Source organism: Amblyraja radiata, chromosome 11 (assembly GCF_010909765.2).
Source record: "Amblyraja radiata isolate CabotCenter1 chromosome 11, sAmbRad1.1.pri, whole genome shotgun sequence".
In the NCBI taxonomy this organism is placed as follows: Eukaryota; Metazoa; Chordata; class Chondrichthyes; order Rajiformes; family Rajidae; genus Amblyraja; species Amblyraja radiata.
This window is the reverse complement of record NC_045966.1, coordinates 29,277,224-29,291,563: the sequence shown is the minus strand read 5'-3', so window position 1 is coordinate 29,291,563 and position 14,340 is coordinate 29,277,224. Positions and strand designations below refer to the sequence as shown.

The window sequence follows — 14,340 nt, the reverse complement described above, 5'->3', positions numbered from 1 at the left end:
AAATTACAAACACCGGACAGCCAGCCCCCGTAGTCAGGATTGAACCCGGGTCACTGATGCTGTAAGGCAGCAACTCTCCCGCTGTGCAGATGAACTGTTGAATGAGTAGATGAGCCCCTTTAGAAATCAAGGTCTTCATTGGGGTACTTAAGGTTTTGAGGGGTCTTGAGATCTGCTGTGCTTCAGACTCAGCAGTGACTTCAGGAGATAGTGAGTGGTTGATGTAGTGAAGCTGGGGGAAGAACAATTTAAGTTAAGATGAAAAATAAATTGACATTCATATGGGTATTATAACTTTGTCCACATTTCTGTGGAATATCCGACACCACCCTGTGTATCAATAACAAAAATTACGTCAGGGTGGAAGACTGATTTGCGCCCTTCAAATTTCTAAAGTGATGCAAAATGACCTTGCAATGATCTTTGTTGTATAATTGAAGAAAAAGCAATTCTCAATTTCACAGTATTGAAAAGAATTGTGAAGCAATAAATAAAAATATTTACATCAAAACATTAAACCCAAACAATCTTATAACCTGCCTTTCAACACAGTGTGGAGGGGGGTTGGAGAAAAAGAAGTCTGTTCTTGTAGGCTGGTTGTATGTTTGTTGAGTTGTGACCAGGGTCTGGATTGAAAGTGAGGGGTGATTGTATGGTGCTTTATGCTCTCCCCTACAGTCGCTCGGGCAAGCAGCACTCTGTGCTACTCAGCCATCCTTATCATCAGCACTTGTTCAGCGGCACCAGCTTACCCACATGCTTCTGCTCATTTGAGTAGTGTGACCATACTGCAGACTTCATAGGGTTTTTGTTCAAAACCTTCCTCAAAATGTGCCGACTGGTGTGGTTTCCTGCAACATTTTGATCATATGACCACGAGATTCCAAAACATTAATAAAAGCCATGGGAAATATTGACACTCTTTTGATCTGACGTATGTAGTGCTGAGAAATTATATTTTTTAGGGAAATAATGTAAAGTTTGTGGTGGTATATATGAAATTGAGGTACAGTAAATAGATATGAACACTATCAGAATCTTAAGTTGCTTTTACTACAACATTATATGGACATTTATGTGTGCATAACGGACCATATTTATCTCTTTGCCGACTTCAACCCTCTATTCAGGGTTGAACATCCAATCACAATGAGCAGTGTAATATTTGCTCTTCTAATCTTGTCGTTGATTCCCTCTAAATCTCATCCCACCACATTTTTAGTTTGTTAGTCATATTTGGTTAACTGCCAAACAGGAATGGAAGCAAGGCTTGATAGAAACTCTCCTTCCAGTGCATTGTTTTCAGCAAAATTTACATATTTCCTATTGATTTTATGCACACTATAATTAATCCTTTGTCGTACAGTTACAAACCAATATTTTGCATTAAGTTTGTATTCAGAGCATCAAATCAGTGCTCATTCCATAACTTGGAATATATTTTTACTTTATTGTGTGAAATCGTACAGTATTTTAAATATATGAAGTGATACCTTTTATATTAATTGTTACCTGGCAATCAGACAATTTTGGTGCTGCAACATCTGTTCCTGGCCAGGTTCCATTCTGCTTTCATCAACCTACATGATTAGCTATGTATTTGAATCTATGAGGACCTACGTAGCATCGATGCCCACATGGCTAAACGACTACAGAATGCTGACATTCTGTTTCCACTTTGCATTTCCCAGTCAGCATTTTTCCTTGCATAGGTATTGAATGGCTTTAGTAGCATAGACAGAAATTGCACTAACTGTTTGGATTTTTGTCTCTCCCTGCACCCTAAGATAGTTTAAGAGGAAAATCTGAAGTTTCCAGAGTTAGTCATAGAGCAATACTGGATGGACAGAGGCCCTTCAGCCTCACTCGTCCATGTTAACTGGATTGCTTAATAACTGAGCTAATCCCACTTGCTGCACCTGTCCCATATCCCTGTAAACTTTTCCTACCCATGCAAGTTGCTGAAGTGTCGTAAGCCAGCCCTTTGAGACCAGCAACCACAGTTCTATTAACTTTAAAATTGTTATGGGTAAGACAGGGTTGGTCTACAAGTTAAAGTTCTGAATTGAGGAAAGACCATCTTCGATGATATTACACAGGAACTTGCAAAATGTGGTTGGAGAAAGTTGTTCGCGGGCAAAGGGATGTCCGGAAAATGGGATGCTTTTAAAGATTTATTGTGAGAGTTCGAAGCAAGCATGTTCCTGTTAAAATAAAAGACAAAACAGGTCTAGATGATGAGTAAGGAAGTCTGGATAATGAGAGAAATTGTGGCCCTGGTCAGGTAAAAGGAAGGCGGCATGGGCTAGATATAGGCCAGTTCATTGGCTATATTTAAGAGGGAGTTAGATGTGGCCCTTGTGGCTAAAGGTATCAGGGGGTATGGAGAGAGGCAGGTACAGGATACTGAGCTGGATGATCAGCCATGATCATATTGAATGGCGGAGCAGGCTCGAAGGGCCGAATAGCCTACTCCTGCACCTATTTTCTATGTTTCTATAGGTAGCTGGGATCGAGTATATCCCTGGAGGAGGTGAGGAGACTGAAGAGTGTACTTAAGAGGGAAGTTGAGGACAAAAAAGGGGCAAGTGGTAGCTCTGGCAGATAAGATTAAGGAGAATTCCATGATACATTTCATTAGTACATTAAGGGAAAGAAGATACCTAGAGAGGGAACAGGGCTCCTCGGAAACAAAAACATCGTGTCTTTTGTTTTTACTGGTTATGAACTTTTCTCTTCCCCGCCCCGCCCCCTGAATTTTTTTAAAAAAGCGATCAAATGTGGAATCGTGGCCCTTATCTTTCCGAAGTTGTATTTTTCATTGAAAACAAAGATTAGCAAATGCCTTTGTGTTTCGTGATAAAAAAATGACCTTGCTAAACATTCTCATCTTGTGATAAATTTCACAACTTAGCCAGATCCCATTTTTACCCAGCATTTATAGATACACTTTTAGTTGTAATAATTAGTGGCAATTAGTAGCAAACTTGCTGACTTGTTTCAATTAGTAAAGATAGTTGCCACACAAAGGGTGCTGATAAAGTGACAAAGTATCCCGTGCCAGGTCCTCCTGGGGAAGGGGTTGATGGAAATGTTGGGGAGAATAAAATGGAATTAAAGTTAATAAATACTTGATGGTTGGCATGGACACCATGGCCAAATGGCATGTGTGAATCTCTGACTTTTATTTTACCAAATTAGAGTACCTATGAATTCCAACCAGTGATGAGCAGAATAAGATTGACTAAACTGGCATAAACAGGAATCAGATGCACAAACTTTTGTTTTCCACTCTAATCTACTTTCCAAATCCATTTAAAATATGTTCTCAGTTTTGGTTATGAGATTTATCATTTATTATATGCTTACTTTTAGGTATAATAAAGCAACTCCCCACTGGATGAGAAAATCCTGCTGTGTCACGAAGAACCATTTAGAAAAATTTAGGTTTTTCTAAAATAAATCAACGTGTAGATCACACAACAAGAATAGAATAACGAATCATCAAGCTTCTTCAGGAATAGTCTGGCTATTTTTCAACTCAATTAAATCCTGGTCATTTTTCAAGAGAAAAAAAATGATGCAGGGTATCTTTGGTATAGAGAAAACAAAATCAATGCAGGATAATTCTGTCCAAGCACCAATTCATTCAAGTTCTGTTTCTTCTGACTCCAGTGAAGCTGAAAACCACTTGTATGAAAATCCTGAGGAAAATAAAACTTCTAAAGTTCCACAAACCCAATACAAAAGATGGGTGACAGAAAAAAACCGAACCCAAAAGGAAAGTCATGCAAGACCAAATCTGTGCTCTACCGATAAACCTTCCATGAGAAAGAATACAAGCAAAGTCGCTGGGTTGAACAAACAACAACAAAATAAAAGGTGGAAAAAGTCTTCTAAGGTTGGAGGAAGAAAAAATGCCGATTTGAACACTGCACCCGAGCCAAAGTTTAAGGATCGTGGACAGGAATTCAGAGAAGAACCACAGTGGTATACTGAGCCACTTTCGGACAATGTAACCTCAGATAATTTAAAAAGCAAATTAGAAACTGCTTACAAGAGTGGTTTACCTTCGTTTGATACAGATCTGTTAGAAAAGTTGCCAGCATCCATCAGGGATCTATGTATAGCTGATGGTTGTCCTAAAGACTATCTCTGGACAGGTGCATTTGTCGATGGCCACTTTGTTGATATCCCAACATTACTTGATAAAACAGAGCTCAGTGAGATTTTAGATTGTTCTAAAACTAACCCTGATTCATTGGATAATCTTCAAAAATCAGTAGATCTCTTCTGTGAAGAAGATGCTGATCAATCTTTGATGGATTCTTCTGGCTTTGATTTTAAACAAGACAACGAAAATCTTAACATTGGAAAGAAAAATGAAGATTTAATGCAGTTTGAAGGGGAACGTAATGTAATATTGGATGGATTGAATATCTGGGAAGATAGTCCAACAATGGGTGGTGTGGAACAAAATTCCCCAATAGGTATATCCTGTACAAATCAACTTGACTCTGATCAAGTTAAATTGTGGTTGTCATCCACTACTGGTTCGTCTTTAAGTAATAAGACAGGAATTGTACCATTTTGCAAAGATTCTACACCTTTGTCAGACAAAGATGATGGCTGGCCTGATCGCACGGAAGCCATTGAAAAAGATGCATATTTTTCAGTTATAACAGATCAAAATGATGCTGTATTTTCTTGTGAAAATAATCCACGAAGTGTGAGTCCTTCATTGCAGCAGATTCAAACTTCAGCATTAAAAGCCACCAAAGATAAGAATCCTGTTCAAAATGAACCCAGTTTTTCGAATATTTTCAGAGAAGACTGTGGTTCTTGGTCAGTTTTGTGTAAATCTGGTAATAGAATTTCCCCTTTCACTTTAAGAAATATTGAGTCAGTAACATTTCCCATTGAGCTAAATGTAAACATGACAACCGGCATCCCAACTGCATGTTCGGAGGATGACCTGCTCAGTTTGCTCCCTGGCAGTGAATATCTACAATTAGATGACAGCTTTTTAATTGAACTTCCAGTCATGACTTCAAAAGAAAAAATGGACATCACAAAATATAGTGCTCAAGCAGACAAGATTGAAACAGGAAAATGGAATCCAATTTTTGGAATTTGTCAAGAGAACCTTTCTGAAAAAAAGGATGATTTAAATGCCAGAGTAATTGAAGAGATTTGGAAAGCAACACCAGAGGAAGATAAAGCAGCATTTTCAGAAGATGTGATCAATATTGACACATGTCATAGTTGTTCCTTAGGAACAGAGTCACCTCTGAAACATGTAAATGCTACAAAACTTCAGAAATGCCCTCTCCAAAAATCAGAAAGTATTTTCTGGGAGGGTAAACTGGGAAGCTCCAAAATTTTGGATTCTGCAAATGTTGACATGACAAAACACTGTAGTGAGTGGAAAACTGATAGTGATCGTACTGATGTTTCAGTTACAGACGGTATTGAACATATAACGAGTAACCCAAAAGAGAGTGAATTTTCATCTGAGAACACCTTTTTGAAACCTACAACCACTCCTAGTAAATCGGAGCCCAACAGATTTGCTGCAGATCAGAAGCCCTTGATAATTTGTGATACGCAACAAAATGCCAATGAAGAATCTACAGAGCAAAACACAACTAATGACATTTCTATAGTCCTACCTGAAGATTTGTGGGGAAATTTAAATGATTATCTAAATGACTCCACAGAGCCCAACGAGAGTGCTTTCCTCCCCTTTGAACTCAATTGTCCTGTTCCACAAATGCTTAGCCTGACCAGTGCATTGGAAATTGACAGTGGCAAGATGAACCAACAGTCCAGCATTATACCCAAAGTCAGTTCAGATTTAATAATTGCCAACAATGACAGATTACAAAGTCCAATACATCAAGATCATGTGAGCATAGCACGACAGACCATATATCCCAACTCCAAACAATTATATCCAAAGGAAGTGATTCTTACACGATTGGAGGAGAATCCTGTTCAAAACACAGAAAGCAATTATCCCCAGCATCAATATGGATATGTAGTGATGTCAGATAATTCTATTTCTGTGTTAAGTAAAGAGAAATCTAAGTGCAAAAGTGTTTCCAAACAAGATAAGCAGATTATGCAAGTGGAAACTGAAAGAAAATCTTATAAAGAAACTGATCAGGGTACAAGCAGTTTAATATCAGTGGATGCTGACGAAGATCAACTGAATTTTCTCCAGGGACGATCACAGGAAATGCATTCAGAACATGGTGATGCTAAGATGTCTTATGAAACTGCAAATCTTAATGCATCTAACGCAAAAATGAAAGTAGACGATGATCTACAGCATTCAAGAGGCAGAATAAGTCAAGAGGGGCTTGAACAATGCAAAGAAAGTAGCTCGATTCCTTGCAGTCATTTAGAGGTATGTAAAGTATTAATCTGAAAAAATGCTTGTTACCTACTTGAGTCTTCACAATACATTGATTAAAATTATTTGGTTTTAACTTTTCCAATTTGTGTCAATCATAGAATTTAAGAAATTACCAAGAATATACTCCTTAATGTTTGGGACAAAGACCCTTTTATTTATTTGCCATTGTACTCCACAATTTGTGATTTGTAATAGAAAAAAATCACATATGGTTAAAGTGCACATTGTCAGATTTTAATAATGGCCATTTTTATACATTTTGGATTCACCATGTAGAAATTACAGCAGGGTTTATACAAGTCCTCCCATTTCAGGGCCCCATAATGTTTGTCATGGAAATGAAAGTGGTCATGTTTAGTATTTTGTTGCAGATCCTTTGCATGCAATGACTGCTTGAAGTAATGTACATCACCAGTTGCTGGGTGTCTTCTCTGGTGATGCTCTGCCAACCATGCTCCCCAACCTCCTAACATATTTTCTAGCCAATCAAAGAATTGGTGTCCAAAACCTGCATTCTGCTTAAGTTCTTTCCTCAGAGTCTTCAACGTATCCATTGCTTTAGTGAAGGACCCCTCTGGGCTAGTATTGTTATGTATGAAGGTGCAGTATTGCAGCCATCTTTAGCTTATGCTTGTTTTAGGGGCTGGTCCCCTTCAGTTTTTTCTTCAGCATATAAAAGGCATGCTCAATTGGGTTCAGATCGGGTGATTGATGGCCACAAGAATTGACCATTTTTTAGCTTTGTAAAACTTCTTTGTTGCTTTAGCAGTATGTTTTGGATCATTGTCTTGCTGTTAAATGAACCGCCGGTGTTGTGATTGCTGATACTCAAAATTAACTCGGGCGACGCGGAGTATTCTTCAAGAAGTTCAAACCTTTATTTGCAAATTAAGGCTGGAACACTCAAAGAGCAAATCACTTGAGAGCTGCCCCTTTTTATGGCATGTATGTCCCACCCCCGGTGCATTTCCATACCCAATCACTTGTAGACATCCCCTTATCGGTAACCAATCACTTGCAAACATTCCCTGAGCAATAACCAATCGCTTGCATTTACTTTTCTCCTCCTTACCCAGTAATTTTCCATTCCATAATCCACCCTTGTTTAAACCACATGGCTTCCCCTTTCTTGGCCACCTTATTTCTCTTAGCTAGGGCTTGATACAGAGTTACAAAGGTCATATAATTGTCACAATTGATTTACGCTAAGTGTTAAGCTAGCAGAATCCAATGTTTACTTTCCTATCTTCGGCCACCTTTATCTCTCTTAGTCATTTCAGCTAGGGGTGTTACAAAGTTACAAAGGTCATATAACTGTCACCACTGATTTACGCTAAGTGTTGAGCTAGCTTCGAGGGGAGAACCCTAACACCTTCCTCCTCAATTTATATAAACAAAACGTGCAAAGGTGAGCAAATGTCTTATCTAAACATAAACAAGCTAATTAAAACATGCAGAGCAAAGCCAAATCCAAACATGCAGAGCAATGTTAATACAAAGGATAAGAGATAAAGGATAATATTTAAGTATCTCAAGTATTACAAACACCAAGAATATAAAATATTAGCCAACCATGCTCCCCAACCTCCTAACATATTTTCTGGCCAATCAAAGAATTTATGTCCAAAACCCGCATTCTGCTTAAGCTCTTTTCTCAGATTCTTCAACTTATCCATTGCTTTAATGAAGGACCCCTCTGGGCTAGTATTGTTATGTATGAAGGTGCAGCAGTGTTCCCCAAACAGGACACACACACACCCTGTTTTTCTGACCTCATTTACAACAGCCTCAGAGTCACTAGTGTCTCCAAAAAACTCACTTACTATCTGGTTAAAGCTCTGCTCTCCCCTTACGTCTTTGTCCTCCTGCTCACTTACCTCAAAGTTATTATCGAGCTGTAACAGCCCTCGTGCAATGACTGAGATGGTACCATGTGGATCGACCTTCTACCTGAACAGCAGAAGGCTAGGCCCTGGCCACCATGAACGTCCTTCCCTTCTTTGCACATTCCACTTCCTTTGGAAGGCTCGTACACAAACCTTGTCTCCAGGTTTAATGGGCCCTTCCTCCGGGATCTTTTGCTTTTCCTGTGTATGAATAGACTTGTGTATCATAGTCAACTGTTGCATATACTGCTTAAGTTCTACCTCTAACTGCTCCAAACTTGGTCCACTTCTAGGGACCTCTCCATTTTGGCACCGGCATGGGTCTGCCAGTGAGCATCTCGTGTGATGTCAAATGAGTTATTCGATTAGTTTGTATGTGTCAGCTCATCAGTGCCAATGGCAGGGCATCAATCCAATTCAACTTTGTAGATGTACACATCCTATTTAGCTTAGCCTTCAACATCCCATTAATGCTTTCCACCATGCCCTGTGACTGAGGATGGTACACACACCCAAACCTTTGTTTCACTCTCAGGGCCTGCAGCACCAGCCTGACTACTTGCTGGCTAATAGCCGATCCATTGTCTGAGCTAATTTCTGTAGGTTTACCAAACCTTGGGATTACTTCATTCATCAGAAACTTTACTACAGTCCCTGCACCTAAATCTTTGGAAGGTACTGCCTCCACCCACCTGCTATATCTATTGATCACTACTAGCATGTACCTTTTCCCTCTTACCGTCTTTATCATATCCACATCGTCGACCACCAGGTGCCTAAATGGTCTTTTGGACACAAGCATGTGACCCGTAGGCATTCCCTTTCTAACATTGCTTTGAGCACATACCTCACTGTGACAAAATGTGGTCTAGCGAAGCCTGTAAATAGGGTGACCAAAACCCATCCTTTTTTACCTTTCTTATTACTTCCACCCTTGCGCAATGGTTTAACCCATGCACTTCTGAAATAAGAATGGTCAGCAATGGTGTGGGTGCTACCAACAATCCTTCAGTAGTCCACATGCCCTCCAAGTTCTGCTTAGCTCCCCTTTGTCTCCACATCGTTTGCTCTGCTAAGATTGCCTTACCATGCATATCAATTATGTCCTTCTCTGTGGGTTCCAGATCCAAACTTACCTGAGGTGCAATAACAGCTGATCGGCATCCAGACGCTGTTCTGGTTGCTTTGTAATAGTGTTACAAGCTGCTTCCGCCTTATCATTCCATCGCCAAACATTTCTCAGGCTTGTGTGTCCTGCTTCCTTCATTATTTTCCTTAATGGCATCACAATTTCAGCATACTCTCCAATCCAGTCTGAACTGTATCCTGCCACTCCCAAGAACGTCATCATCTGTCCTACTGACTGGGGTTTGGGAGCTTTAATTATTGCCTCAATTTGATCCGGTGCTATAGCCTTTACTCCTTTGGATATTAATCGTCCTAAATATTCTACCTGCTGCTTACAAAACTGCAGCTTCTTCCTGGATATTTTATGACCTCCACACGCCAGTATTTCCAAGAAAGTCAAAGTGTCTCGCTCACATTGCTCCTCACTTGCGGAGCAAACCAACAAATCATCCACATATTGTATCAATATACTTTCTAAGGGTATGCCTTCCAAATCTGCCTTTAATATCTGATTTAAGACATGGGGCGAGTGTTTGAATCTCTGCGGCATCCTAGCGTTGGCGTATTGAGTACCCCTATATGTAAAAGCAAACAAATACTGACATTACTCTGCTAGGGGCACACTAAAAAACACCAACCAAAGACCTACTACTGAAAAGTAAGCTGCCTCTGTTGGAACATTAGTCAGCAGTGCATGTGGATTTGGGACTACCGCTGGCCAATCTCTCACCACCTCGTTTACTGCTCACAGATCATATACTAGTCTCCACTTTTTCAGCTGGTTCTCCAGATAGGCTGCTGGATCCTCTGCTCCCCCCCCCCCCCTCCAGTGGATCTCCCCTTTAATGCCTTGGGGTCCACCTTAAGTGTGTAACAGTGTCTGAGGGCCTGCCATACCCTCTGCCTGACTGGGTCAAATGGCGTGCCATTGACCATTGCATTATTCACCGCATTTTTTTCTATACCAGCCATCTTCAAGAGTTCTGTCAATTTAGTGGTTCCTATCACTTTCACCAACAATGCCTTCAAATCTCCCTAAGCCAACAACCCGTCTCGCATTCTCCTCCTCAAAGACCCTAATCCATTTTCCTGCCCCATCATTGGGCAAGGTATTTTTAGCCCTTCCAGGTCCTAGGTCTCCCCAAGGGATATACTGTATAGTCCCGTTCATTTTATCCCTCCGTTCCTGTTCCTCTTCTACCTGTGTTTTCCCATTACAATCCTTCTTGGAGTGCCTTCTTTCTCATTCTAATCTTTATTTCTTGCTTCTCAGATATTCTAGCCTTCCTTTGCGATTCCTTCACCTTCCTTTTAAAATCTTCCACTAAATCCTCATCCCTTATCTCTCCCCCCCCCCCCCCCCCCCCCCCCCCCCCCCATTTGTCGATTAGTTTCCAGTCCTGTCTATCACTTTCCTCACTCCCCCCTTCTGCTGAAAAGGATGCCTCAAAATCCCTCTGGTTCCTCAGGTCCTGCAGCCTCCTGTTATGCACTTCTAATTCCCTTATTTCCTTCTCAACATCCCAACTTGCATCCTCTCGTTCCATCTCCACTATTCCCTTTACTAACGGTCGCTGCTTTGTACCGTCTGGGCCTGGATAGGGAGGGGGTGCTTGGATATGTTCGACTTTTTCCCTTGGAGTTTCTGGCTTTCATGCTGCATTTCGGTTCTCTCACCTTCTTTTGTCATATTTACCACCTGGTATACTTTCCTCAACCTCTCTCCTTCCGCTCTAAACAGCTTAAGTACGTCTAACTCCTTTTCTCTCTTTTTCGTGTTTATAACTTACCTATAATTCTTAATTAACACTTCCATCTCATCCCACATATGTATATTGAAAGAGCCTTCCTTGGGCCAATTCGTCAGCAATTTTTCCGTTCTTTTTTCACCATTTCTCAGGGTGCTTTATATAGTCCTCTTTAGATACAGGGAACACTTTACTTAGTAGTTTAACTGCAGTTACCTTACTCATTGTATTATCTTGTTCAGTGCACTTTATCAATCAGTCCAGTCGTAGTCCTTATTCTTATTCCGTCCCGTTCCTGTAGTTACAATACTATTCTATACACCGTCTGTTTCTAAGAATTTCAGCAGGGAACCAGATCAACCTACTATGAAGGACCTCAGTGTTCCGGGGAGCTTCTTCGGGCGGGGGGTCAGTCTCAAAGGGTCTAACTAGTGCCCTTTTCCCTCCCCATCTGATCCCGGTGAACCTGCGGACACTTACTCAGTCGTTGGTTGATAGTCCCAGCGAAATCACAGCTGGCTTGCCAAATGATGATGTTCGCATCTTAGAAAACAGGCAAAATACAACAAATTAAAGTAAACCATACAAGCTTTTATCTTTTACGTCAAACTGGAGTGGCCGGAGATGTTACAGTCCAGAAGAATTCAGTGATACTTCTGGTTCCCCAAAATACCACTTTAATTAATAGAAATCCTGGGGTCTTTTATACAAAACTAGTCACAAATGCAGAATATCAGGGGCATTAGGTAATGTCCCACGTTGTTTTTCTATGATAGGATATGCCAACTCATGGCTATCCCGTTGTCAGTTAGTTCCCCTTTCGGGCCTCTCTTATCTGATTGACCTTTTTCAACCAGAAAGCTTGTCTGAAAAAGCAATAAAATCTGGTCATGTTCCAGCTAGCAATGCAATAGCAATTAAATTATTTTCAATTGTTCCAATCCATCTCCACAATATTCACAATTGTTATTCTTATCCTGCCTGTTCAGACCCCTTATTCTTCTTAAGGATGGTAGCCACAGGATGCCTTGTCTATTCAGACCACTTTCTCTTCTAAGGGCGGTATCCACATGATCTTATTCTTATCACACAAAATCTACTTTCTCAGATTATTATATTCTACTTACCCTACTGCGCAGTCTTCTCGAGTATTCCTCCGGGTCACCTCTTGGAATAATTTAGTGACAGATTCTTTGGGTTGGAGAGGCCCTCTGACTGCTAGACGCTTCTGTGTCCCCAGTGGCTTCCCGTTTTCAACAGGTTATAAGTTCAAATGATGCGGAAAACCGCCTATCGTTTTGCGGGTGGCCACCCTTGTCATGTTGTCCCTGGAAGCCACTGAGGGGCTGGGAAGCCCCCTTGACTGTTTGTCTTTTATTAAACGGGCCTCTTTCCGACCTTGCTCGCTGCGCCAATTTTGTTCTGGTTGCTGATACTCAAAATCAACTCTGGCGACGCAGAGAATTCTTCAAGAAGTTCAAACCTTTATTTGCAAATTAAGACTGGATCACTCAAGAGCAAAGAACACTCAAAGAGCAAACTTGAGAGTTCATTCCAAACCAAGAGCTGTCCCTTTTTATGGCATGTTTAAGATGGTATGTCTCACCCCCGGTGCATTTCCATACCCAATCACTTGCAGACATTCCCTTATCGATAATCAATCACTTGCAAACATTCCCTCAGCAATAACCAATCACTTGCATTTACTTTTCTCCTCCTTCTCCAGTAATTTTCCATTCCGTAATCCACCCTTGTTTAAACCACATGGCTTCCCCTTTCTTGGGCCCCTTATTTCTCTTAGCAAGTGCTTGATACGGAGTTACAAAGATCATATAATTGGCCCAATTGATTTACACTAAGTGTTAAGCTAGCAGAACCCAATCTTTACTTTCCTATCTTAGGCCCCCTTTATCTCTCTTAGTCATCTCAGCTAGGGGTGTTACAAAGTTACAACGGTAATATAACTGTCACAACAGATTTACGCTAAGTGTTGAGCTAGCTTTGAGGGGAGAACCCAAACACCTTCCTCCTCAATTTATATAAACAAAATACGCAAAGGCGAACAAATGTCTTATCTCAACATAAACAAGCTAATCCAAACATGCAGAGCAATGCTAGTACAAAGGATAATAGATAAAGGATAATATTTAAGTATCTCAAGTATTACAAACACCAAGAATATAAAATATAAAGATAATATACTCCTATACCGGCCAATGAGTTTTGAGGCATTTGTTTGAACTCGAGCAGATAGGATGTGTTTATAAACTTCAGAATTCATTATACTACCATCAGTAGTTGTATCATCAATGACGGTAAGTGAGCCAGTACCTTCAGCAGCCATACATGCCCAGGCCATAACACCCCCATCACTGTGTTTCACAGATGAGGTGGTATGCTTTGGATCTTGGTCAGTTCCTTCTCTCTTCCATACTTTGCTCTTCCTATCACTCTGATATGTTAATCTTCGTCTCGTCTGTCCACGACCTTTTTCCAGAACAGCGGTTGCTCTTTTTAGTACTTCTTGGTAAACTGTAACCTGGCCATCCTATTTTTATGGCTAATCAGTGGTTTGCATCTTGCAGTGTAGCCTCTGTATTTCTGTTCATGAAGTCTTCTGCAGACAGTGGTCAATGACAAATCCACACCTGACTCCTGAAGAGTATTTCTGAACTGTCGGACATGTGTTTGGGGATTTTTCTTTATTATTGAGAGAATTCTTCTGTCATCAGCTGTGGGGGTCTTCCTTGGTTTGCCAGTCCCTTTGCGATTAGTAAGCTTACCAGTGCTCTCTTTCTTCTTAATGATGTTCCAAACAATTGATTTTGGTATGCCTAAAGTTTGGCTGATCTCTCTAACAGTTTTATTCTTGTTTCTCAGTCTCATAATGGCTTCTTTGACTTTCATTGCCACAACTTTGGTCCTCGTGTTGATAAACAGCAATAAACGTTTCCAAGGGTGATGGAAAGACTAGGTGCTGAGAGCTCTCTTCTACCTGCATTAAGAAGGCATTTAAACACCCCTGAGCAATTACATACACCTGTGAAGCCATGTGTCCCAACATGGTGCCCTGAAATGGGGGGACAGTGTCTAAACACATCTGTAATTTCTACATGGTGAACCCAAAATGTATAAAAATACCCTTTAATAAAATCTG

General features: G+C 40.6%; 1 protein-coding gene across 1 annotated transcript in view; it reads left to right on the top strand.

Annotated features, from left to right (window-relative positions):
- LOC116978466 (uncharacterized protein KIAA0232-like) overlaps positions 1–14,340 on the top strand; it is a 69,370-nt gene that overhangs the window by 25,450 nt on the left and 29,580 nt on the right. Inside the window, exon 2 of the mRNA XM_033029619.1 lies at positions 3,376–6,412. Coding sequence (XP_032885510.1) covers positions 3,578–6,412 — 2,835 coding nt within the window. The 5' untranslated portion in view covers positions 3,376–3,577. The remainder of the gene's footprint in view (positions 1–3,375; positions 6,413–14,340) is intronic.